Source organism: Dysidea avara, chromosome 14 (genome assembly GCF_963678975.1).
Source record: "Dysidea avara chromosome 14, odDysAvar1.4, whole genome shotgun sequence".
Taxonomy (NCBI): Eukaryota; Metazoa; Porifera; class Demospongiae; order Dictyoceratida; family Dysideidae; genus Dysidea; species Dysidea avara.
In genome coordinates this window covers 12793231-12817414 of record NC_089285.1, presented here as the reverse complement: position 1 = coordinate 12817414, position 24184 = coordinate 12793231, and the positions used below count along the sequence as shown (strand labels likewise).

General features: G+C 39.3%; 2 protein-coding genes across 2 annotated transcripts; one reads left to right on the top strand and one right to left on the bottom strand.

Annotated features, from left to right (window-relative positions):
* Nucleotides 1–1827: 1827 nt before the first annotated feature.
* On the bottom strand, nt 1828–9213 carry LOC136243926 (transmembrane protein 116-like). The gene is made up of 14 exons (XM_066035468.1): nt 9057–9213; nt 8537–8589; nt 8146–8209; nt 6921–7088; nt 6304–6390; nt 5763–5821; nt 5070–5159; nt 4533–4587; nt 4097–4192; nt 3623–3674; nt 3302–3406; nt 3024–3136; nt 2829–2933; nt 1828–2027 (listed from the first exon to the last, which is right to left on the bottom strand). Exons 1-14 carry the CDS (start codon nt 9120–9122, stop codon nt 1890–1892), a joined length of 1251 nt encoding a protein of 416 aa, XP_065891540.1. The 5' UTR covers nt 9123–9213; the 3' UTR covers nt 1828–1889.
* On the top strand, nt 9196–24084 carry LOC136243925 (CAP-Gly domain-containing linker protein 1-like). Its single transcript, XM_066035467.1, has 30 exons — nt 9196–10277; nt 10860–11002; nt 11557–11866; nt 12618–12671; nt 12778–12881; nt 12936–12999; nt 13090–13194; nt 13335–13442; nt 13550–13785; nt 14013–14154; nt 15140–15197; nt 15781–15932; nt 16032–16120; nt 17360–17441; nt 17788–17871; nt 17975–18043; nt 18169–18315; nt 18545–18808; nt 19214–19429; nt 19723–19820; nt 19868–20000; nt 20053–20126; nt 20378–20495; nt 20551–20604; nt 20776–20911; nt 20960–21099; nt 21489–21550; nt 21774–21970; nt 22525–22565; nt 23870–24084. Exons 1-30 carry the CDS (start codon nt 9426–9428, stop codon nt 23876–23878), a joined length of 4341 nt encoding a protein of 1446 aa, XP_065891539.1. The 5' UTR covers nt 9196–9425; the 3' UTR covers nt 23879–24084.
* The last annotated feature ends 100 nt before the right edge of the window (nt 24085–24184 follow it).

Below are 24184 nucleotides of genomic sequence, written 5' to 3'. Positions count from 1 at the left end.
AAGTTGGTTTCTCCATATGTTGAAATACCTCATTTATGTGATTGCCCAGAAAGAGCAACTGTAGCCCCCTTACATAGATACGTATGGGGAAAACCACAATTTCAAAATGTCATATCTTATGACACATATATGCTATCCTTTCAAAATTTGGAGAAGTTAATTCAGACGTTATCACCTAAAAATAATGGGAAATTCAGGTTGCTAGGGGCAATGGTTATTATGCGCTATAAAGCCTTATTATGAAATTTGTCTGAGTTATGGACAGCCACTGCTCGGTATAAAACTACTTACATTTGCAACCCATGCCATGATATGGACATGCTTAGTCTCCAAAAAAAATTTTTTTGAAGGGGGAAACATTTTGCAGATTGCCACCATCCAAATTTTTGAGGGAAAGCTTCACTTCTTCCTGCAGGGCATTCATAATACATACCTGAACAATGCTAAGCTGAAAATTCTGAGGGAGAACATTTTCACAGATAGTGTGCAAAAACAATTCCCCTAAGATAAAACAGTACGCTAGAAGGAGTCCGTGTTTAATGCAATGACTGTTCTATTAGAGTATTTTATTTGACTCCAGAAGTTCATTCATTTTTTCTCCATAAACAATTTTCTGCATGTGCTGCTATATCAAACTTCGTATACATATATGCATAGAGCCTTCAATTTTTGCATAGCTAAAAAACACAATGAAACCTATTTTGGTGGTAGTTAGCTATAGGGTTGGCTCATGTCTCCTGGCCTTGAAATTCCTCCGAGTATAGTCACATAATTAAATGAGTAATTATGTATATCTACCCCAAAAAGTTGTGAAGTTAAAGCTGTAATGGTGCTAATGCTAATTATTTTTAATGATCACACATTAAAAATGATTGGCATTTGCATAATTGCAGCCATTTGATTTCACAACCTTTTCTTTTCACCCTGGCCTTTCTGGGAGGGTCACATCCTTTCTTGTTTACAGCTTGGCTGTTTTTGTATAAATTATGTTTTTTCTTCCCTCCAAATTTGATGTAAGCCATGTGCGAGCTATTACATTTTTTCCAAAGTGTGCAAAAAAGAGAAAAATGCAAAGAAAAACATGACACACTTTGAAGGCACATATCTCAGTGAAGAACAGGTGGTGTACTACCCAAGGGAGTTTCCACAACAAAATAAGTTAATTTCTGTTCAGGAATTATTGAACTACGAATGCAAATGTGCAAACAGCAGTTTCTTTGTCGCTGTAAAATATGTAGTTGTTTGTTGTGTGCATGCACTGGCCATCTTGTGTCTAGATAAACCTTCCAGTCCTGCACCAAATATTGAATACACAAATTGGAAGGAGGCTCTGAGTCGCTTTGGTTGAACTAGTAATTACCTCAACATTTAGTATGTTAAAGTATTACCTTTAGATGTAATTAGAGTCAGAAGATAGCTATAATTGGATTGAGTTGAAGTAAAAAACAATAATTATTGTCATGCCGCGTTAGTGCATTACATAGTGATGGTGCATGGCATAATGATCTAGGGGTACCCACACACTAGCATTAAAAAAATTGTTATGCTTATTTATAGCTTATCTAAATTTGTGCATGTGTATATTCTGAGAAGTGACCTAACACTATACAAAGGATTTACATAGTGTACAAGCATGAGTGCTGTATATATATATGATTTCTTTACAACAATGCATGCAATTTATAACATGTGAAAATATTCCTAGAATAAGTAGTGACTAATTGTGAGTTCCTAATACTTGACAGAAGTAACTTTACTGATAACAAAGCACATGCATGCACCTTGTCATACCTGAACTTTTGATTTCGATTCCACTGAACTTGTGAGTACAGTGTACAGTTTAATGTACATCATTTGCGACGTTGTGAAGTTTAAACACACATAAAATATTAAATAAACTTATTAGATGAAGAGTGGCTGAATTGTGCAAAGTCTTTGTCATTTACAGCAGTACTGCCTGCTCTACTCCTTGGATCAGTAGGTAAACTCTGATAGCTATTTCTTCTTGGTCTCACTGATGTAGTATCCTGGAAACAAGACCTACATAAACACGCTATTTGTTTTTCATCTTGGGAGATAATTTGACTCATTTTAAAGAAAGGACAACTTAAATCAAAGTAGCAATGCATACATGGGTTATCTGTTAAGTAAACTTTTTTTTAAAAATTCTACTTTGCTGGCTAAACATCAAAGTGTACACAAGATACATGGCCAGTACACTGTTTGCAGTACATGGTGGAAATTGATGGAGGTACAGGGAGAAGTATTCACCCTTATAAAAATCTCTATAAACTGACACTCAGCATGTTGTGATTAAATGTTAGTGGTGTCACATACACTACTGGTCCAGTAAACAGTGTCAAATTACAGAGAGTACTCTGGATGAGAGAATAGAGATGAGGGTGTCTGCAAACACCAGTCTTACAGCCTTTACAAGTGTAATTCCTCAGTTGTTAACTAGTTAGAATGCATTTGTTGTCGATCACTGTGGTCATGGCTGCAAAAAAGAAAAAGAGATGGAAAGCTATTTCCCTATTAGGTGGAAATTGTATCAAGCAGTAATGGTGTATGCAATGACTAAAATCAGAGTAAATGTTGCTTACCTCATTCACTGGCAAGTATGTGCTGCAGAGTTGATGCATTTGCAAAAAGCTAATACCATTTATACAAGTCAAACAGTGCTACATAGCTGCATAGCTGCATAGCTGCATAGCTGCTGCATAGCTGCATAGCTGGTTCACTAATTATGCAAGGAGTTATAGATATTAATTGGACTGGACACTACATGGAGTTCTTGCGACACTGCACAACACACAAAATGCACTCACTGCAGACACACTCTGTGCACCAAATTTCAGCTCAACAACAAAGTCCTGTCTAGTCCATCCATAGACTATGGCATTTAGAAATCCTTGGAGTGACACTGTCAGTGACTGTAATATTAAAGTTAATACGCTGCATGGAATTTGTTAAAAGAAGTATACATCTACAAGCAATTAATACTACACTAAAAATCTGTTCACCTGTAATAGTAAGAGGACTGCAAATTCTCTGTGCTTAGCATTATTGACGTGGGAGCCTGGATGACTGCTTTCTTCATTAACAAATTCAACAGAGTCACAAACCAATATAAAATCTGTAGGAACAGTTTTCAATAACATTAGATTCACTAAAATATATAAAACAATACACTTTACCAGTAATACACATTGAAAAGAAATGAAGTAATTGTAACATTCAAATAAACATTCTTGATACCAGATTGATACTGATGATAAAAGGTATTTAGCAAATCTCTTACTGACTAATCCTGTTATGATAAATATCATTAAGAATGTGTACATCCTTAGTTTAGCACTAGATGACTTCACTGGTAAATTGCGGTCATTTTCTCTGTAAAGTGCTCCTGCATAATAATAAAATAGTAATAAATTAGGACGTATGCCATAATGTATCATTACTTATGACAAATTGCTACTAGATGGATCAATTTGCAAGTTAATGCAGCAAATTTACACTTAGAAAAATGAAAATTTTTATAGCTACATATATGACAGAATAGCTGAAAAAATCTGTAAAATTACATGCACGTTTGTTTTCATTTGCTAAATATGTAACACACCTCCAATATCCTTCAGTTTCTTCAGGTACCACATCACCAAACCATAGAATAGCTGGACATAGTACACATGTAATGCTACTCATAAGCTTGCATGTACACATAATTAGCCTCAGCATTGTTTATAATACAAGGTCTGGTATTCTGAAAATATTTATGGTTGTCACAATGACAATTTATTATAATGTGTGTTTTCTGAGGGCTAATATGTATACCATTGATAATGTAGAACTCGAATATCACTATACTTAATCCACAGTGACCCCCTCCATCACTATTTTCTACAGGGTTCACATGAAATGTTTTCTGACATAGTGACTTCTTATACTAGTACACATGCTCATGTCCTACTTCTCTGAGACATATAGTTGGTGAGTAACACATACATACACTATTAGTACATTTGTGAGGTACACTCTATAGTATCAACTGTATGCATAGCATGAATTTACATGTTCATTATGCTGCATCACTTACCAGTAACAACAACAAGCTCACTGAGAAGTTGACAATCAGAATCCAGTACATTCCAGTGGTGTAGTCAAACAGCTTTTCCACATAAGGAGAGTGTTGCTGGGTGAATTACACAATGACCATCATTACTAGACACAGAAAATGTATGTACACTTTGCCTTTCTACAGTGTACATAAGTATGTGTGTGCTGTTATGTACATGTGTGTGTGTAGTGTGTGTGTGTGTGTGTGTGTGTGTGTGTGTGTGTGTGTGTGTGTGTGTGTGTGTGTGTGTGTGTAGTGTGTGTGTGTAGTGTGTGTGTGCTGTTATGTACATGTGTGCGTGTGTGTGTGTATAGTGTATGTGTGTGCATGTGTATGCGCGCACGTGTGTGTGTGTGTGCATGTGACCATCAGGGCTGCATTAATTATACTCAATCATGGACATTTATAGACTAACTTTTGTATTCTGCAGCCACAACCATGGCAGTCCATTAATAGCTGTGGGTTTACACCTAAAAATACACATTCTTATTACATCACTACCATAGTATATATTTCCCAAAATTTTAAGACACTGTATTTGGCCAAGATTTGTCATGCATACATGTTAGAAAACAATTCCATTAGACTTTGTCCTATTGTAGACTAGCTACATTTAGCTGCCAAATGAATTTTAACAAATACTGTATACTTCCATAGTACATGCTTACTAGCAGGGATTGTCCTGAAACAAAATGGTATACCCAAAAATGCTGAAGTAAACAAAATCATTGTGCATTATTTTTCACAAATACATTCCATAAATGCACTATATTGTACTTAAAAATGTAAAAGTGTAGTAGAGAGAGATTCATGCCCTAGATTGATTAAACAATAGGGTGATACAGTGTAACACAACTAAGTGAGAAAATCTTTGTAGTTATAATCTGTGCAACGCCAAAGTAGGGGACGGGACGCACACACACATTAACCATCAGCTTGATCAGCTACCTACCAACATCCACATCTGTTTGATATATCAACAAGTCCTGTACTAATGACGGTGATCACAAACACTGGTACTGTCACTACCACCGGTTGAAGCCTAGTATGAGCAACATTGATTAAAATTAAAAGCATTTCCAACATACTGTAGCTATGCTGTTAGAAAACTGTAATAATATTTCCAACACAAGTGGTATGTTAATTACAGGTATGTTAACACTGTAAAAACTGAAGTGTCCACAGGACGCCTATACGGACACCACTGGTGATAATGGTGTCCGTATTGGGACATTTTGCTGTCAAGCAGTTTTTACAGTGTAGTTCTGGTACAGATATGCTGTACAGTAGATGAAAATTTAAAATTAATACTTCTGAGCTAAATAATTGTTTGGTACTGTGACCAGTGTTTCTGTGTATACACAAAGGTGCATGAGACAAGGAGTTGGAGAACAAAGTGTGAAGTTTGCTGAAACTATATTTCTAGGACAGGGCTGAGAAGCTGACAGAGTCTGTCAGAACAATCTAATACTCTAATAGAGAATTTAAACCAAATTTCATTTATAAATTTCTCCTCCAACAGAACAGCTGTTCCCTACCAAAATAAAAGGTCTACATATGTGTCATTGCTTCAAAAGGTGCATTATTTCCTGAAGTTGTACAACAACACTATGTACAATGTATAATGCAGCACGTGGTGACTTACCATGCAATTATATAACTAATCAGTGTGATCCACCTAGTGTAGTTTCTGTACCTTATCCCCTAATTAACACACAAAATATACCATATAAGAGGAGGAGAGATATCAACAGGATATTATAGTGGAGTATGACAAACCTGTAACCTGTTGATGGTCTGGGGTGATTAGGCTACATAAATGTAACTATATTATTCTCATCCCCTCCAATACTCTCAAATGTTAACGCAAGAGGGCGGATTAATTTGTTTAGTAGATAGCTAGCTGAAATAAACTGCTCGCTTGGCTCAAAATGTAATTTCTCGACTAATCTAGCTATTTACCAACTTTTAAAGGTGCTCAGTGGCTGCATTCAGCCACCAATAGCAAAAAATCCTTAGGAAAATGGTGATGCTGGCAGGGATGAGAAACTAACAATTATGATCTTACATTCACCATTAAATGAACAAATCCTCCAAACTTAACACATAAGCAAACTTCATGTACTGTATAGTGTGTGTATGTTAATGCATACAATTTCTATAGACAACACCAATGCATTACGTACCTGTATATCTAACAAAGTTTTCCGTAGACCAAGGAAAGCAAAAAATGCATACAGGACAGTCATATTTGTACTGGCCAAGTGCATCCACTGAAACACAAAGTTATACATACATAAACAATATCATGTACTATGGGAATTAAATGGTAAGTACAGGAAAAGTTTTCTAAGTGACTGTTATATTAGAGTAGTTTATACTGCCTGAGTATTGTGAAAAACTATTACTAAAGGTTAAAACGTGTATGATATAAATTCCAGATACTAGAAACCTGAAGTTTCAATTCCTCAATGTTTCAAGTAGTGTGTAAAATCCAAAGGGTTCCCTGAAACCTCTGGAAACCCCCTGGGTGTGCCCCTGATGTATATTAAAACACTTGCTAAAAGTTTTACACACAAATTTTAATGACCGGAAATATCCTCGACACTTAAAATGCAGATTTAGTTATTTTATTCTTTTTGTATTTCCTTTTTCGAGTCCTTAATTAGCATAAGACCAAAGACTGATATTATTGGTATATCCTCAGAACTAAGACCACCCATACCACAGTCCGTAAACACACACACACACATACACACACACACAACACACACAAAGAGTAGATGCAACAAAAAGCTCTTACTGTACTGAAGAACGATAAATAGAGACAAAGGCCATTGGTGGGATTGGTTCCATTAACACCAGAGTCAACAGAATCATAAGGGTTGTCAAATATCCACAATCCACTGCCCACAATGTAGAGTAGTGAGAGAAACAAGTCTGCCAGGGAGATCATAAAGATTGGATGGACCTACACAGTGTTGAGTGTTAATGGTATAGACACACAAAATAGAGCTAGGTAGTAACTGGTATAATCATAAACCATGGTAGTGGTTCATAATAGGGATTGCCCAGTTTAAAAAAAAAAAAAATCCTAATAGAACATACACCAAAAACCACCTTCGAAAGCATCCTTCACCTCGAAACAACCCTTTAGTGGTTCTTTGTAAGGAGAATAGGTCCACTAGTGAGTATCAACAGAAAAGAAATTGGTAGGTGTATCTACATTATTACTCATAATATTATTTTGTTCCACTCAAAATTTGTCCACTTTTTTGTGCTATAACTTATATAGCCATGTTTACTGAGCATGACCACGACCTATTATTAATTAACTGAACCCGTATTCCACAGATCACCAATCGCCCTTCACCTCAATAAATTTGTAAGTTTGCTTTGCCATTACTATAATTTATAGAAAACAGTTCTGTAAAGAAAAAAAAGCCATACAACAATAAAAACATGAGATTCCGTTGTGTGAGCCTTTTTGTAGCAAGGCCTATGCAGTACTCCTTACCATTGAAAGATTGCATATCTCTGCATGATGTGCCCTTCTTCCTCTAGCGTGCAACCATGATTTGCTACAATAGACTGTACAAATGCACTCTCACAGAGTTCAGTGCAGGCAAGCAACAAACAAGTATACGGGAACATATTTCATGCATCTGCAACTTGATGGAGTCTGGATAGAGGCAAGATATTTATTTATGTTTTCATAACCTTTTTTAAATATTCAAAAATGTAAGTTCTATATAGAAATTTCTAGAAAGCTTTAGCCATCGAAAAAGAAAACAAAAATATAGTTGAGTAAAATATCAGACAAAAGGCTGTAAAGAGGATTGCCCATTCTGATAATAGTTGCAATATTAAAGGTGGTAGGCATGAAATAATTGCAGTGATGTTACAAATTTATTGATAACATCACTGCAGCCATCTCTACCCTTAACTCTCACATGTTTTTCACAACTGCAGTTTTGAAACCAACATGCACCCTTTAGCTGTTTTGGGTTAGATACACATAACATTACCTCAGAGCTTCTCAACCTCCTGGATATCAAGGACATCCACACAATAGAAGCAGCTCCTAACACACTACACAGAGAATACAATAGTGTAGAGCACATGTATACTGTTTGACCATGCAATGGTTGCAGCAAAGCAAGACCATTAGCAGCACGTACTAGGTGTATAACTAGCTGTGGAATAAAAATAAAATGTGTGAAATAGAAGTTAAATAGTTTGCTATGAAAAGGTGTTTTGCTCATGTTTTGATTGATTAGGTTGTAATGTGTTTAAAAAAAAATTTGGTTGCCAAACCCCACTGGTATGTATACGTATGACACAATATTCCCGTGATGCATACTATGTTTCCTGTACACTGTATATAGATCAACACTAGCTATATTATAAACTCCTCACCTCAGTGATGATGTGATAAACCTGATACCAGCAATAGAGTCATACCAGACATACTGTATAACAACAAAAAGAAACACTGATGATGACATGTGTCATTGTTAAGTGTCATCTATGATAGCATAGATAGTAAGACTCTACGTACGTACGTAGTATATATTCACTGATGCTATCTATGTCTATAGCTAAATTGCATATGCTGCAGATCACATAGCAAAGATGACTGCTGCAGGTCGAGGAATACGTGACATGTGGAAAAAAGCACTGTATATGGGTGGTGCCTGGTTCTGTTGTGAAGGTGAGTAGCGAGTAGAGAGTATTGCATAATAATTAGTAACACTAGATGTTGAGCCGTAGCCACCAGGGCTAGCTATGGCCTTGAAAGCAGATGCTCTTCTACTTTGGATTTGGAAACCAGTCGAGTTGTTTGTAGGGGGAGTGACATCTCTATCATATACTATGTGCTGACCAGTGCATATACTCGCCTAGTCTACTCGCAATCAACACATACAAGTGAACTCACAAACTCGTTTCCTAGGTCACATCTCTTCACTGGGCATTCGCTATTGTTAGTCAAATATGACGACATGGCTCATCCGAGGCCAAACAGCCAGCAACAGGATTCGGGAAACCCCTAATGGGATATAGATCTAATATCGATTGTGGGTTTAGTCGCGTTAAAACATTTAAATGAGATTTCCTGTGAGAGCCGTACATGTATAGCGAACTGTCCTGCTGTGATATTTTGTATCGTTTGTTGGTGACATTCACAAGCTGATGTTACTTATATTGTGGATCGCATTGCATTCTCTTAGAACGTCCGATCTGGTATTTATTTAAATTATTCTCTATTTAATGCCATTTGCAATTGTGAGATTAAAGAAAACTTAACATGTCGAGGCTCCCAGCACCATCAAAGTTAACTCGCCCGGGAGGGCTAGTTCGCCCTACGATGCCGCCTCCCAGTTCCAGACCGAATCTACCCAACGAGGCGTCCGTCAAGAAGCGTGCACCAGGACCCCGTGGACCCACCCCGAATCAAGCAAATTTGCACGTCCAACGTTCTCAAGACGACGCCAGAAGCACCACATCTGTACAAAGCTCCATGTCTGAAGTAGCGCACGACTTTGTCGTAGGCAGCAGGGTGTTGGTTGGCGGAGACAGACCTGGAGTGATAGCATTTCTGGGAACAACACTTTTCTCAAGAGGAGAATGGGCGGGAGTTATACTGGATGAAGCCTTGGGGAAGAACGATGGTGTAGTGCAGGGTGTACAGTACTTCCAGTGTGAACCGAACCATGGAGTGTTTGCCAGACCTCAGAAACTTATTCCAGAGCCTTCTAGATCACAGCCGCAAAAAACAGCCACCAAGCCATCCCCCAAAGATGGTCATAATTTTCAAGTCGGTGATGCAGTGTTGGTTAGCGGAACAAAACCGGGGGCGATTGCATTTTTAGGGCCTACACAGTTTGCTAAAGGAGTGTGGGCAGGAGTGGTAATGGAGAAGCCGGAAGGAAAGAATGATGGAACAGTGCTAGGTGTCAGCTATTTCCAGTGTCCACCTCAGCATGGGTTATTTGCACGTCTTCATAATTTGACTCCTATCCAGTCACCTACTGTTGCACCCACTCCACCTCCTCCTAAAGTAACAAACCAACTTGCACCTGTAACTAATGCTGCTCCTCGTAACAATGTGGAGCAAGGACCTGTTGCTATTGTACAAGAGAAGCTAAGGGAACTACAGGTACTGGTTTGAAATGATTGTCTGTGTGCACATGTATTTGTATGTATTGTGTACTATATATTACAGGGTTCTGTATGTGTTGGTTGCTAGGAATACATGAACACTACACACATACCAACTGGCAGTGATGTCATTTAAAGTGCCTTCCATATCAACAGCCTTAGCATGCATGCACTGGGAGATGTTAAGTATCAGCATACTGAAGACAAAATAAGTTCTTTGATTTTTTTTTCTTACTCTCAAGCACATACCTATTCTGGAGGAAGTATTTCACAAAGTAGCGAAGTTTGTAGTTTATGATTGTTGTTTGTACATACACTATCATAGTGGCACAGTGGGTTAGCGCGTTGTACTTATAGGCAGTATTAGACATGCGAAGGTCGGCAGTTCAAGCCTCTCCTGGGGAAGGTTTTTTTTTCTTACATTCCATTTCAAAATCATAAACTTGAATATTGGTCCTTTGCCTAGTATTTAAGTTTTTATCACAATAGATAAAGTACATAATCTATTTGTGTTCTACCATAAATAATGTGTTTGTATTAACTTTTAGAAGCTGTTTATGTCTCTCTTCCACTCACACAGGTGGGGGATAGGGTGCTGGTAGGTGGAGCTAAGATGGGCTTGCTAAAGTATGTTGGCAGAACAGACTTTGCTAAAGGCATTTGGGCTGGTATTGAACTTGATGAAGCAATTGGGAAGAATGACGGGGCCGTCGCTGGCAAGAGGTACATGAATATTGTATATGTAGCTAAATTTTTTAGAGACAATGATTTGGTTTGTTTGCAAAGGGCAGTTGGTCCACAATGCTCAATATCTCATGTACTGAGGATTTTTGTGTTACTAAAATTCTGCTTAATCCTTGATAGTGAAAGTTTCAGTAGTACAATTCATGCCAGTAGGTTACTTCATGTACTGTACACACTAGCTGCTTTTCATTTGCCATAAATGGCAAATATTGGAGGGATGAAGTTTTAACAAATATGGCAATTAGTCAAATAACTTACCATTGATTTGTCTTTGACTTGAAGCTTATGTAAGAACCAATTTTTGTGCTGCAGCCTATTAAATTTATGCTCTCAGTTTTATTTTACTTCTTCAACGTGTTTAGGTACATGGCAGTATAACCATCTATTCCATATGTACAGTAGTGCAACTTTCTCTTAATATCCACCTGTACAAAAGAGTATCGCTCTAAACTATTCAACTTTTAGTAGTCACTATATGCTGTGGGTGGAGCTTATTTAGCTGTGTACCACCACGTTTCTAAATTTACTTGCAGGTATTTCCAGTGTCCTCCTCAGCACGGCCTGTTTGCTCCTCTCCCACGAGTGGAGAAGGTTGCGGGAGAAGCCCCCGCTCCAGTCAATCATCCCCCAACCTCTCAGACACCACAACATCCTGTTGCAGTAGCCGCAGCAACAGTAGCAACCTCGGTATCAGCTCAGCGCTCACCTCGCGGTTCCTTTGGTGTGTCACCTTCTTCATCACTTAACCGAGGGGCCCCTCCTCCACTGAGGCATACACTGAGTAGTTCTACTATCGGATCTGTGACTTCAGAATCTCTTGCATTGTCTGGAGGTCGTCAACAGGTAGGTATGTGTATGTATACAACACAAACACACTCACGTTGCGATATACACACACATGATGTATTATGTGCTATTTTACGGCTCATATTGAGTGCATGTTTATGCTAGAATATGTGTAGATTGTGTTCATACCGTATAGCTGGTAATTTTCGAATGGTTTTTATTTTTGGATATTTCGAAGAGGCCCTTCTCTTCAAAAATAAATCCCCATGTCCGGTTGCTCTTCGAAAGTAAATTTCCACAATTGAAAGCACCGATCCAACTTTCAACAATTCACTTGTGTTTTAGCTCAGTATTGCTGATGATAGTGGGTAAACTGTATCATTAACCAGAAAGCAGAATGGGAATTGATGCCATCTCCTCTAGAATCTATGGTAGATAGCTAGCTATTATCGAACGTGATCACTAGCCAGTGAATTTACTCAGCCACTCAAGACTCCCTCAGTCTTCCCTCCAGTGCACAGGGATGGGGACCATCAGTAAGTCAGTTTTTGGTAAACATTCATGCATTTTCATATTACTAATACTATAATACGAATTTCCGTCTATTTGAAATCCATCTGGACTTCGAAATATGCATTCTTCGAAATTAAAATCCTTGAAATTCAGATTTTGCTTCTTGTGCGAAATTTTCTGTTTCAAAAATAAACAGTTATATGGTAGATATTTGTGAATGAGAAAATTAGAAGCTGTTATCTACAAGTATATTATGGTCTAAAGGAAGTACTGTATTGTCTATATCTCTTGTTAGGAGTTGGACACCAGGGGTATGTCAGTGGAGGAACAAGTGCAGAAGTTGACCCAGGTTTGTGTTTGGTCATATGCATGTGTGTGTGCGTTGTGTCGTGTCTGTCTGTCTGTCTGTGTTTGGTCTAATGTATTTTGTACATGTCTTCCATCTCTACACACAGCTTCTGTCAGAGAGTGAGCAAAGACTAATTGAGTCACATGCAGCTAAAGAGAAGAGTGAGAATGAAAAGGAAGATCTGAACCAGCAAGTGTCAGCGTTGACCAGGTAGGCTGGCCGAGAGATATGGAGGCTAGGTGCTGCATGTGTTACTGACTGTAGGAAACTAGAGGACCTTCAGTTTCAAATGGAGGAAGAAGCAGTGAAAAAGATTGATCAATTGAAGGTAATTTTGATGAAGTTTGATATTCTGTGGTGATATATACGTGTGTACGCATGCACACAAGTTTTCTCCCTCTCTATATCTAATTCTCAGGCTGACTCTGCTAGTACACTCGACCGTGTCACTGAATTGGAGGAACAATTGCGTACTGCCCAGCAAGAGAAAGATCTACTGAATGAAATGTTACAACAATCTAAGGTGGGTTGTGTCCAGCTAGCTACTGCCTACTCGGTGTGTTGTGGTTTCAATACATGTGGTTTCTAAGGCATGTAGTTTTCCTAATATGGAGGGAATATATATGTCTCTAAGCATAGTAACACTGAATATATTCTTCACAGGCTTCAGCCAATGACCAGGTCAGCAGTAGAATCAGTGAGTTGGAGCAGCAGATGTTGGACAAGGAGAATGTGAACAAGCAACTTAACCAAACCTTGTTGGATACCAAGGTGTGTGTGTGTGCGTACATGCGTGCACGCACGTGTGTGCATGTATGCTACTGTATGCGGGTATGTGTGTACTGTGTGTGTGTTTTTTACCACAATTCTACTACTAGGAGTTGCTTGAAGTAGAGTGTAACAAGACAACGCAACTAAACAATGACCTTGATCAGGCGACATCCTCCTCAACTGAACTATCTCACATGATTCAACAACTTCAGGAGCAACTGGGACACAACAATGAGCAACTGTCAACCAGTGAGGCAGTAAGAACTGCTCTAGAACAACAGATGGCAACTTATGAAGAAGAACTGAATATTGCCAAGACTGCTCTACAGAATGAAAAAGAAATGTAAGTGGACTATTTGGTGAGGCAGTAAGTTGTAACTGGTACTTTAAGGGGTTTGAAAGTGGAGAAAGTGTCATGGACTTAACCAAATAAACAAGAAATTTTACCAAACGCAAACTGTAAATTCTCCCTCTGCCTTTTACAATTAACATACGAATCCATCTTTATAGCAGTTCAGTAGTGCAAGTATAAATCTCATTGTGTTGTCATCGTTTCCATTTGTCACTTAGTTACAAGCAGCAGTTGACCGGTAGAACACAAGAGACAGACACTGTTGTGTTAGAGCTGAGGGATCAAATGTCCATCTTGAATGACCAACTGTCTGAGAAGACTGCAGCTCTCGATGATGAGATAGCTAGGGCAGAACAACAGGTAATACAACTCACCACCATTGATGTATATTGATCACAGATTTTGGAGGGACACCCTTCTTAATAATCTATAGTAGGTGTTATATATTGGAAACCTTGCTTAGTGATAAGACCACATCATGCCAATGTGAACATCATGCACTCATTATTGTGGTCGCCTCATTATTTTGGCCTTATTCACATACCACAAGTGGGGACTTTCGCGTTATTATTGCTTGTGCTTTACTGATGGGATGTTCTATTAGAGTATGCACGTATGGATGAGCAGATCTTCAATTCTTCAATTTCTATCCAAACACTTGTTTCAACTATTCAGCAACACTATTCAGTTAATGAAGCCTGTCTATTATTTAACTGAACAGTGTGTCATAATATTTACATTTGGGGTAACAGAGGTAACTTAGCAATACCGTATGGAGGGAAACTTTGGCGCCATTAAAATTTGGCGAATGACCATGAATTCGCCAAATTTTCCCCATCCAAATATTTTGGTGGCGAAGAAAATAGCAAAGCAAGCCTAGGAACTAATCAATTTTCTACTCAACCAAGGGATAGTGGGCCAAGCATTACGCTAGAGCCAAGCCTGGCTCGACTACCTCACTAGGTAGCTAGTTACTGTACATGTGGTATCCTCAAACCTTCACATTGGAAACGGGCGTGACAAGTAGCGAGTCCTACATATTAAATACGATATTCACTGTTCCAGAGGGTGTAGATCTACTGTCTATATAGTATTACCTTTTAGTTGGTAGCTGACTCCAGACTCCGCCGCTGAGAGGCGTGGCACTCCAGTTCTCACTTCAGGCAACAGTGATTAGTAAGCTAATCAATTAAATAGGGCATGCGTTTTGCTAACAATTCACCAAATTTTATTTCGCCAACAGTGATATTTTGCTTGATTCGCCAAATTTTCCCCCCTCCAAAGTTTCCCTCCGTACGGTAGCTGTTATCTGTGTAGATGTGATGCTGTACATTATGTCCATTAGGAGGAAACGATGAGGAGTGTTACCAAAGAGAGAGATAATGCTTTAGTCAACGTTACTGGTAAGCTGTGTGGCAGCACCCATGTAGTATGTGTGAGTGTGTGTGTAGTGTGTGTGTGTGTGTGTGTGTGTGTGTGTGCGTGCATGCGTGCATATGCATGTAGCCAAGTGGCTAGAGCATCAGCCTGGTAATCGAAAGGTTCCATGTTCAATGCCTGGTTACGCCAATTTGGTGTTGTTTCCTTGAGCAAGAAACTCACATTGCCCAAGTCTACTTAACTGTTTATGTGGAGACCTGGTGGCCTGGTGTCATTTGGGGAAGCAGCCCACCCAGCTGTAACATCAATGGGTACCTGGTGTTTACTGGAGAAGCAAATGCCTAATCGTCCTTGTCTTGCTTGGATCGTTGTGAAGCTTTTCAGGTTCCACAATCTCTCCGTGAGACCTGGACGGTCCTCCTGTGGCTCTGCCCCACGAGGATTTGTCTGCACAAGGCTTAAAGTACCTGAGTGATTCACAGGCATCCCAGTGCTGTTTCAGTGGGTGGCAATAGCTGTTTACATGGCTGCCGTAGATTTTGCTTTGCTTTGTGTGTGTACAATATTTAGTACAGTGTAGTGCTTATACACTGTGCTTGTGCTCAGATTTAGAGGAAAGAGTCAGTTCAGAAGTTGAGAAGGTCACTAAACTCAACTCCAGTACTAGTCAGTTGAAGCAGAGAACTGAGGAACTACTTGTAACCATCCAGACTGAGCAGGAACGCTGTCGAGTGCTTGGTGATGAGAAATTGAAACTGGTGAGCTGTGTAAAGTAGGACTAGAAGGCAAAGTAGTTTTAGATGTTTTGTAGTGAAGAGTTTATAAACAGGGTTTAGAGTGTTTTTGTGTGTCTTTAGGAGGAGCAGATTACATTGTTGCGATCCGAGACAGGAGACTCTTCACAGCAGCTGTCATTCTTGGACTTGCAGCTCAAGGATAAGGAAAGGTGTAATTGATGTTATACATGTATGCTCTCACACACAAAGCAAAAAAAGCAAAGCCTACAGCAGCCGTACAAAACACAGTTATTGCTGCCCAGTGGGCCAGCACTGGGATGCCTGTGCACCTTGAGCCTTGTGCAGGCAAATCTTCCTGGGGTAGGGCTAGTAACCCGCAGGAGGACTGTTCATATCTCACGGAGAGAGGTCGCAGAGCACCTCAACACCGCTAAGCGAGTTGGGCATTTGCTTCCCCAGTTAATACCAGGTACCCATTGATGTTAGATTTTACAGCTGGGTGGGCTGCTTCCCCAGTTGACACCAGGTCCCCATTTAAACAGCTGGGTAGACTGGAGCAATGTGAGTAAAGTTTCTTGCTCAAGGAAACAACACCAAAGTGGCATAACCAGGAATTGAACCTGGGACCTCTCGATCACCAGGTAGATTCCCTAACCACTTCGCTATCTATGCTGCCTCACCACTTGGCTATGCTACTCACTCACACAACGCACACAACACACACACACACAGAGTCACGCACGCACACAGTCACACACACACTACACATACACAACACACACTACACATACACACACACACACACACACACACACACACACACACCACACACACACACACACACACACACACACACACACACACACACACACACACACACACACACACAGAGTCACGCACGCACACAGTCACACACACACACTACACATACACAACACACATTACACATACACACACACACACACTACACACGTACACACACACACCACACACAAACGCACAGAGTCACGCACACACACAGTCACACACACACACTACACATACACACACACTACACACACACACTACACACATACACACACACACACACACTACAGTACACACACGCAACATACACACACTACACACGCACTACACACGTACACACCACACACATACACCACACACACACACTACGCATACACACGTACACACACACATACACCACACACACACACACACACACCACACACACACACACTACACACACACACATACGCACACACACACCACACACATACACCACACACACACACACACACACACTACACACACACACACACACACACACACACACACACACACACACACACACACACACACCATTAACCATGCCCATATTTGGATGCTATTGTCAGTGAATGACTTGAACTAGACAAACAAGTTATGTGTGTATAATTAAATTGTAGAGAACTGAATGAAGCTCGTAACTCCAATTCAGAACTTGTGATGGAGTGCACCAAAATCAGAGGAGAGTTGTCAGCAGAAAAGGTTTGTGTACTTGTCATGTGGATGAGAGGCTGAACTTCCTTGTTTGGCACTCATGTACTGTATCCATTGTGGTATCATACATACTGTATTGCTGTTGTCAAAAAATAGTGCTTCTTCTCCAGGTTGCTAATATTGTATAGTACAGTAGACCCTTATTCACATTTATCTGAAATTGGAAAGACTCTTCTATTAGAATACTGCTGGGTGTATGTTCTATTAGAGTATTTCAACAGAGCTCTGTATGTAAAAGTGTTGATAGCTAGAAGTTCAGTACACACACAAGATTCATCATTGCTATTTTTTTTTCATTGTGTTTACCAACATGTGACGTTGTGTCCCATTTCAGGATAACTGTAGTCAGGAGATTGAGAAGATCAAGACCAACTACTGGTCGCAGGTTAAGGAACTGAATGCCACGATCGATGATTTGGTGAGTATCATATGTACTTAATCATGTACCATATCTCCTTGAATAAATTCAAGGAAACTTTCTAAAGTACATCTCTATGTATATTTGGTAATTGTCTAAATAGAAAGCTCAGGTGGATGAGACAAAAAAGAAATATGACCGACATAAAACTCAATGTAAACAGGAGAAAGAGGTTAGACCTTCATGTGCATGCTGTCAGTGAAGATACTGCCATTGAACCAGTTGTGATACTGTATACTATGTAAATTTTCATGTCTTTTGTGACTAGTGAGTTATTAATAAGCTATGTGTTGCTAGGAGGCTGCTACCAAACACAGGGAGGCTATGGATAGACTCACAGGTGATGTTGAAGAGTTGAGAACACAGTTGTCACAGGCTGAAGTGTCACGGCAACAAGCACAGGAACAACTTGAAGAAATGTCTGCCACAAATAAATCATTGGAAGTGAGTATGTGTAGCGGTGTATGTATTAGTATTTACAAACTAAAGGTTTTTATTCAGACCCTGAGCTTGTTTATCTGGGGCTATTGTGTATGCCTAAAAGTAGACCCCTGCAACTGGTTGTGTTTATATGTATATTCGTGTTTGTAGTACCACAAATTGCTTTTCTCTTGGTGGCACAAAATAGATACACTGGTTAGGAGACAGTCTGACTGTATTAACTCTTTTTTAGGCTAAAGTTGCTGGATCATCTAGTACCTCTGATGAGATGGCAATGGAGTTGAGTGAGGAGAGGTCAAAGGTGTCTGCAGTGCTGAAACAACAGGAGCAAACTAAGACACTATTGGAGGAGAAGAACAGTGAACTGAGAAAGTGTGTTCTGCTCAATGAAGAACTTAACAGCAAACTAGAGAAACTGATCGAGGAAAGAGATACAGTGATTACTGAGAGAAACAAGCTGGTAACAGAACAGAGAACATTGGCAGCTGACAAAGAGGTAGCTGTTATAATTGTAAAGTTTTTAAAATGTCTGCCTTGTTAGTAAGATCACCTTACCATGTCAAATAGGTCCCAGCAAATGACTACTTACTCTAGTAGATGCTCTATTTGAATAGTCATTTTTATGATCATGGTTTGGTAAACCAGTCTATACATGTATATGGGCAACAGTTATTCAAGTGTAGATATTTTTGTATATCAGTGATAATATACGTTGGTCAAATATACTAGTACATCAATGTGGACACTTGGAGAAGTTCAGGTACTTGGTTATGGTACGTCCCATATTTACACTGACCTAGAAAATCAAGAGACTTGGGATTAACTTCTGTATTGCAGGGATTTCACATACTCCCTCTAGTGCTATCCACAATGGTAATGTACTGTGTACTTGTTCCTACAGGCATTAATGACAAACTTATCGTCGGAAAACAAGAGCATTGTGGAACAAAGAGATAATGCACTGGCAGAAAGAGACCAGTTACAAACAACTTGTGCCACTTTGAAGAAGAACTGCTCAAAGGTTGAGAAGGAGAAGGCTAAAGCACTAGAAGAGAGAGAGAAGGCAATGAACAAGGTGCAAGAAGTCAACATGAAATATGACTCTGCTCAAATGCAGGTACTATGCTACATGTTGTGTAGTATACACTACTGTGTTTCCTTGTATAAAGCACATTTGAATATATGTCTGTGTTGATTATAAGCTGGCCTGAGGAGTTTCCAACACATTTGGAAAATAACGAACACAGATGTGGGATTTATAAAAGCAATAATTTTGGGGTTGCTGTGGAGGTAAATAGAGTGCAGTTGAGTTGTCTGTGCTGGTTAAATTTTCATTTCAAGTTATTGGTAAATTCTAAATTGTAGCCTATAGTGGTATAATATTAGTAGTGTCTCTGACTTGGTTCACAGCTTGCTGACCTAAATGAGAACCTTGAGAGAGTACAGAATGAGCTCTACTCTATACAAGAGCAAAGGGAACAAGACAGGTTGTCTCTAGAGCAGAAACTGTGAGTGAGTCCTCATTGCTTGCTGCATTGACCTTGCTCCATACCAGAGAGAAATCTGAATCACGCAATACAAAGTTGCAGCGCAAGTTGGAGAAGTTGAATAGTGAGACAGAATACACGCTACAGGAGTCCAAGTCGACACTGGAAGCTCTGGAAGAGGCCAGAGAGATAAACCAAAAGGTTTTGGACCCTAAGGGAATGTTTTATTGTTACAGAGTATTGTATTTTTTAGTTGGAGGACCAGTTAAAAGCTGCGGGCAGTGAAGTTGAGGAGCTGGAGATGAAAGTCACTAGCCATGAAGCCCAGTAAGTACAGATATGGTACCCAGACACTTAATGCCAAGAATAGGTCCATCAAGTAAAACTGTTCAACTATAGAAGCATAATTTTTTTCAACAAAGTGTACAATAACAAAGTGGTACAGTTTTTGTAAGTTTCCAAGTTTGTTTCCTTGGATTCCCTACATGCTGACCTAACAACTGAGCCTTGTCACTCTGACATCCACGTCAGTGTCAGACCTTACTCCAATAGTAAGTTATTGTTCTCCTCCCCCACAGGATGGCGTCAATGGAAGCTACACATAGTGCTGAGCTGAAGGCAATCCAGCAGAGGACAGAGGCTGCTGAGAGTAGCTTAACGCTGAAGGAGTCTGAGTTGAATAGAGCTAAAGAAAAGGTAGTCAGACTTGAGCTATGGAGTAGCTTTTATGGCTAAATCACTTGTTCTGTAGATTGCTGAATTGTCAGAATATGCTAGTGGTTCCAATGAATACATGAGCAATACTGTAAGTGTGTGTGTGTGTGTGTGTGTGTGTGTGTGTGTGTGTGTGTGTGTGTGTGTGTGTGTGTGTGTGTGTGTGTGTGTGTGTGTGTGCATATGTGCATGCGTGACGTGTGTGGGTGTGTGTGTGTGGTTTCCATTACATACAAATAGTTAATGCCAGTTCCATCCACAGCATGAAGTAGCATTATTGGAAGAAGAAAAACTGTTACTAGAGGAGAGAGTGAAGGAGTTAACGGTGTCATTAGAAAAGGCACTTGAGCAAGAGAAGAGAAGATCAACAGATATAGCAGAAGACATAGGCACAACAAGTATACAGTCTTGTCACTGTGAAATGTAATGGATCTCTTCTTCCATAGCATCGGGGGTATCGTCACGGTTACAGGCCTTACAGTCTCAGCTACTACAAGTACAGGTGGAGAAGAATGAGATGGCACAGAAAGTGAAGGAGTCAGACCAGCAGATTGAGTTCCTTGGTACTGTTATTCAAGACTTCCAGGTTGGTACACATTCCAGGAATGGATCTTTCTAGTACACAAAGTTTCATGCTTTGTCCTAGTCCTGATGTTTTAGTAATACTTTGTCTGTGGAGTACCCTAGACATTTTTGAGTGTGTATGCACGCCTTTCTGTGTCATTTTGATTTGAAATTTGGTGTTCCATTATGTATACAATTCAAGGCCATAGCAAACAGTATAGGAGCGGCAAGGCCATCCATTACTATAGTTACACCAAAAGATATCGAGTTGGAGCTCATTATAATCCATTGAGCACACTCAATATATTATTGGCTGTATCAACAAAGTAGTTGGGCCTTATGTATGTACGGTGTTGCAGTGTATTGTACATACATCTTGGTATTACTATTACAGTGATGTGCTTTATTTAGGGTAAACTAGAAGCAGCTGAGGCACTGGCAGGACTGGGGCCTCCACCTGATGTAATGGAAGAGTGAGTGATGTCTCTATAAAATATTATGCTTATTTTGCCTCAATGTATTATCCACCCAATTGTGTTGGCCTGTCTGTGTACATATGGTCTACTACATGTGTGTGTACCTCTAACTTAGAAAATACTGGGTTCTAGAACTGCTCTTATATGATGATTGTGTTCATTATAGATATGTGCACAGTATACACACATGATTTTGTGATAATCCATCTCATTACCATAGCTACCAACTGGACTCTGATGAAGAGGTTACCTTCAATCAGCAGCCTGCCCCCAGGCTATTCTGTGACATATGTGACACCTTTGATGACCATGACACAGATGATTGTCCCCTGCAGGCACAGACTTCAGAATCACCGCTACCATCCATGCATCATGGTAGCCGACATTCCCAACGACCCTACTGTGAAAACTGTGAAAGTGAGTGAAGGAAACAGGAGAAACTGTTAGCTTGTACACCCCTACTCACAGTGTTGCACATACTTGTAATATGCAGGGAAATATCCCATATCCTAGTATGCTGAAACATAGATTGTACACCAACACTTATAACATGAGGTCATGTTAGTTGCATGTAACATACACAACATTTCAAGCAGGGACTATCTATGTATTTAAGAATTTGACAAGGGAAATTTTTGATGAAATCATTCACTGTCAAATACTGACAAATGTCTGACTTCAGAATATTACTAGTCCACATGACTTTGCATGGCAAGGAAAATGGCCATATTACCAAATTCTTTTCCCTGTTAAATTTGACACTGTACGGTTACCTGTTCTATAAATAACAAAAGTTATTCTGGTCTGGGGGTGTAATATACAAAAGGTGGTACTGCTCGAGGATTTTACACTGTATTGTGGTGCAGGGAAACACTTGTGTTAGTAATATTTTGAATATAATTGTTGAAACCCACATTGTTGAAATGTGTTACTATGGAAACATGTGTGTCATGTCTGTGTTCACTTTGCAGTGTTCGATGACCACTGGACAGAAGATTGTCAGTATGATGTGGTGAGTTGGTGAACTGAGTATACGGTGAAATCTGTTCCACTTTTGTTTAAATTAAAGTGTCAATTGTGCACGATGTGATCCACCTAACGTGGCCGCTTGAGGAAATTTTAATTTCAAGAATAGACTAGTTTCACTGTACCATCATACAATACTGTATAGTAGGGACCACAAAGGTTTGGGTGTGGCAAAACATAACCCAAAAACCAGCCTCACTTTTCCCTGACGACAATGCAGCAGTATTGGTTAGGTAAAACTAAGCCCTAACAAGAGATTGAACTGAAACGCTTTCAATAAGTTGATGATTTTTTAGATAAAAAAATTTATAAACAGAATAATGACCGACTGACACTTGCTGATGCCTTCAGACAAGCGTAACTTGTAAGGCTACGGGCTTAATTTTTTCACTGTTCCACGTCACTTCAGCCAGACACAGCATGCCACTGTATGTACAATGCTTTCTTCATGGACTTACCAGTGTCCTCTTTTGTGTCCCATTCATCTTTGTTGACAGCGAAAGGTGTTGATTTATTGCAAACAAGTACACAAAATTCAGAATTTTCAACTAGAGTAGGGACCATAGCACATCAATAAAAAGTACTGAAACAAGCTGGAGTAGTGCATGATATTAAATCACAGTAAAACAATAAGAAGTGTTATATCCCTACTGTGATTTATCCCTATATCCCTACTGTGTCCCTACTCTAGTTGAAAATTCTGAATTTTGTGTACTTGTAATTTCCTAGTCACACATAACCAGACCTGTTTGCTGTTTAATTATTATCTCATTGCCTTCCCTACTGTGATTATTTCTAATTCTTAAGTGTAGTGTAGAATGAGATGAGTCACAGATGATCATCATGTAACACTGAAACTATGATGACTATTAGCTTGAAGCTGTTATGTTAGTTTGACAATACCACCATCAGTGCCAGGTTTTGTGGTCTTTACAGTCTAGAACATGTGTAAGGCGCTCCCTGTGACTGCTACCACCTGCTACGGGTACTAACAATGACTTTATTGAGTGGCTTAATATAACAATAAATTAAAATACAGTAATCTATTGAAATTGTGACTAAGTTCAATTTGAAGCTGCCACTCTCACGAGTCTTCTCTAAGCCTGCCCTTCACGTGATCCACACTTCCGGATATTCTTGGATATGATTGTCTGGACTCCACAATGTATGTATTATTTTAGTGATGTATACACAATACATATGTAGTGGCTAAGCTAGCTCCTAAATGTACAGTTTAGTACAAGAAGAATAAACGTTGTGGATTTATTGACTTGTGTTTTCTCGTTTCAGACATACTAGAAGGAGGCACTCAGTCTCAACAATATCCATCGTCCAAACAGAACATTTTATTGTTGTATACACTTATACATACATAATGGGAGTGTCATGAGGCTCCAGATATATTATGTGTATATATTATCAGAGAGAGTTCTAATAATATCATTATGCTTTTGTACATAAATAAAATTTTGGCATTTATTGACAGTATGTACTGTTGTATTTAACATGGTAAGTGTTTGTCTCAGCTCCATTCTGCTTCTTTCCTATACTGTACCTTCCTGTGTTATAAGAATGTGTGGATACATTACATAAACAGTATGGTGA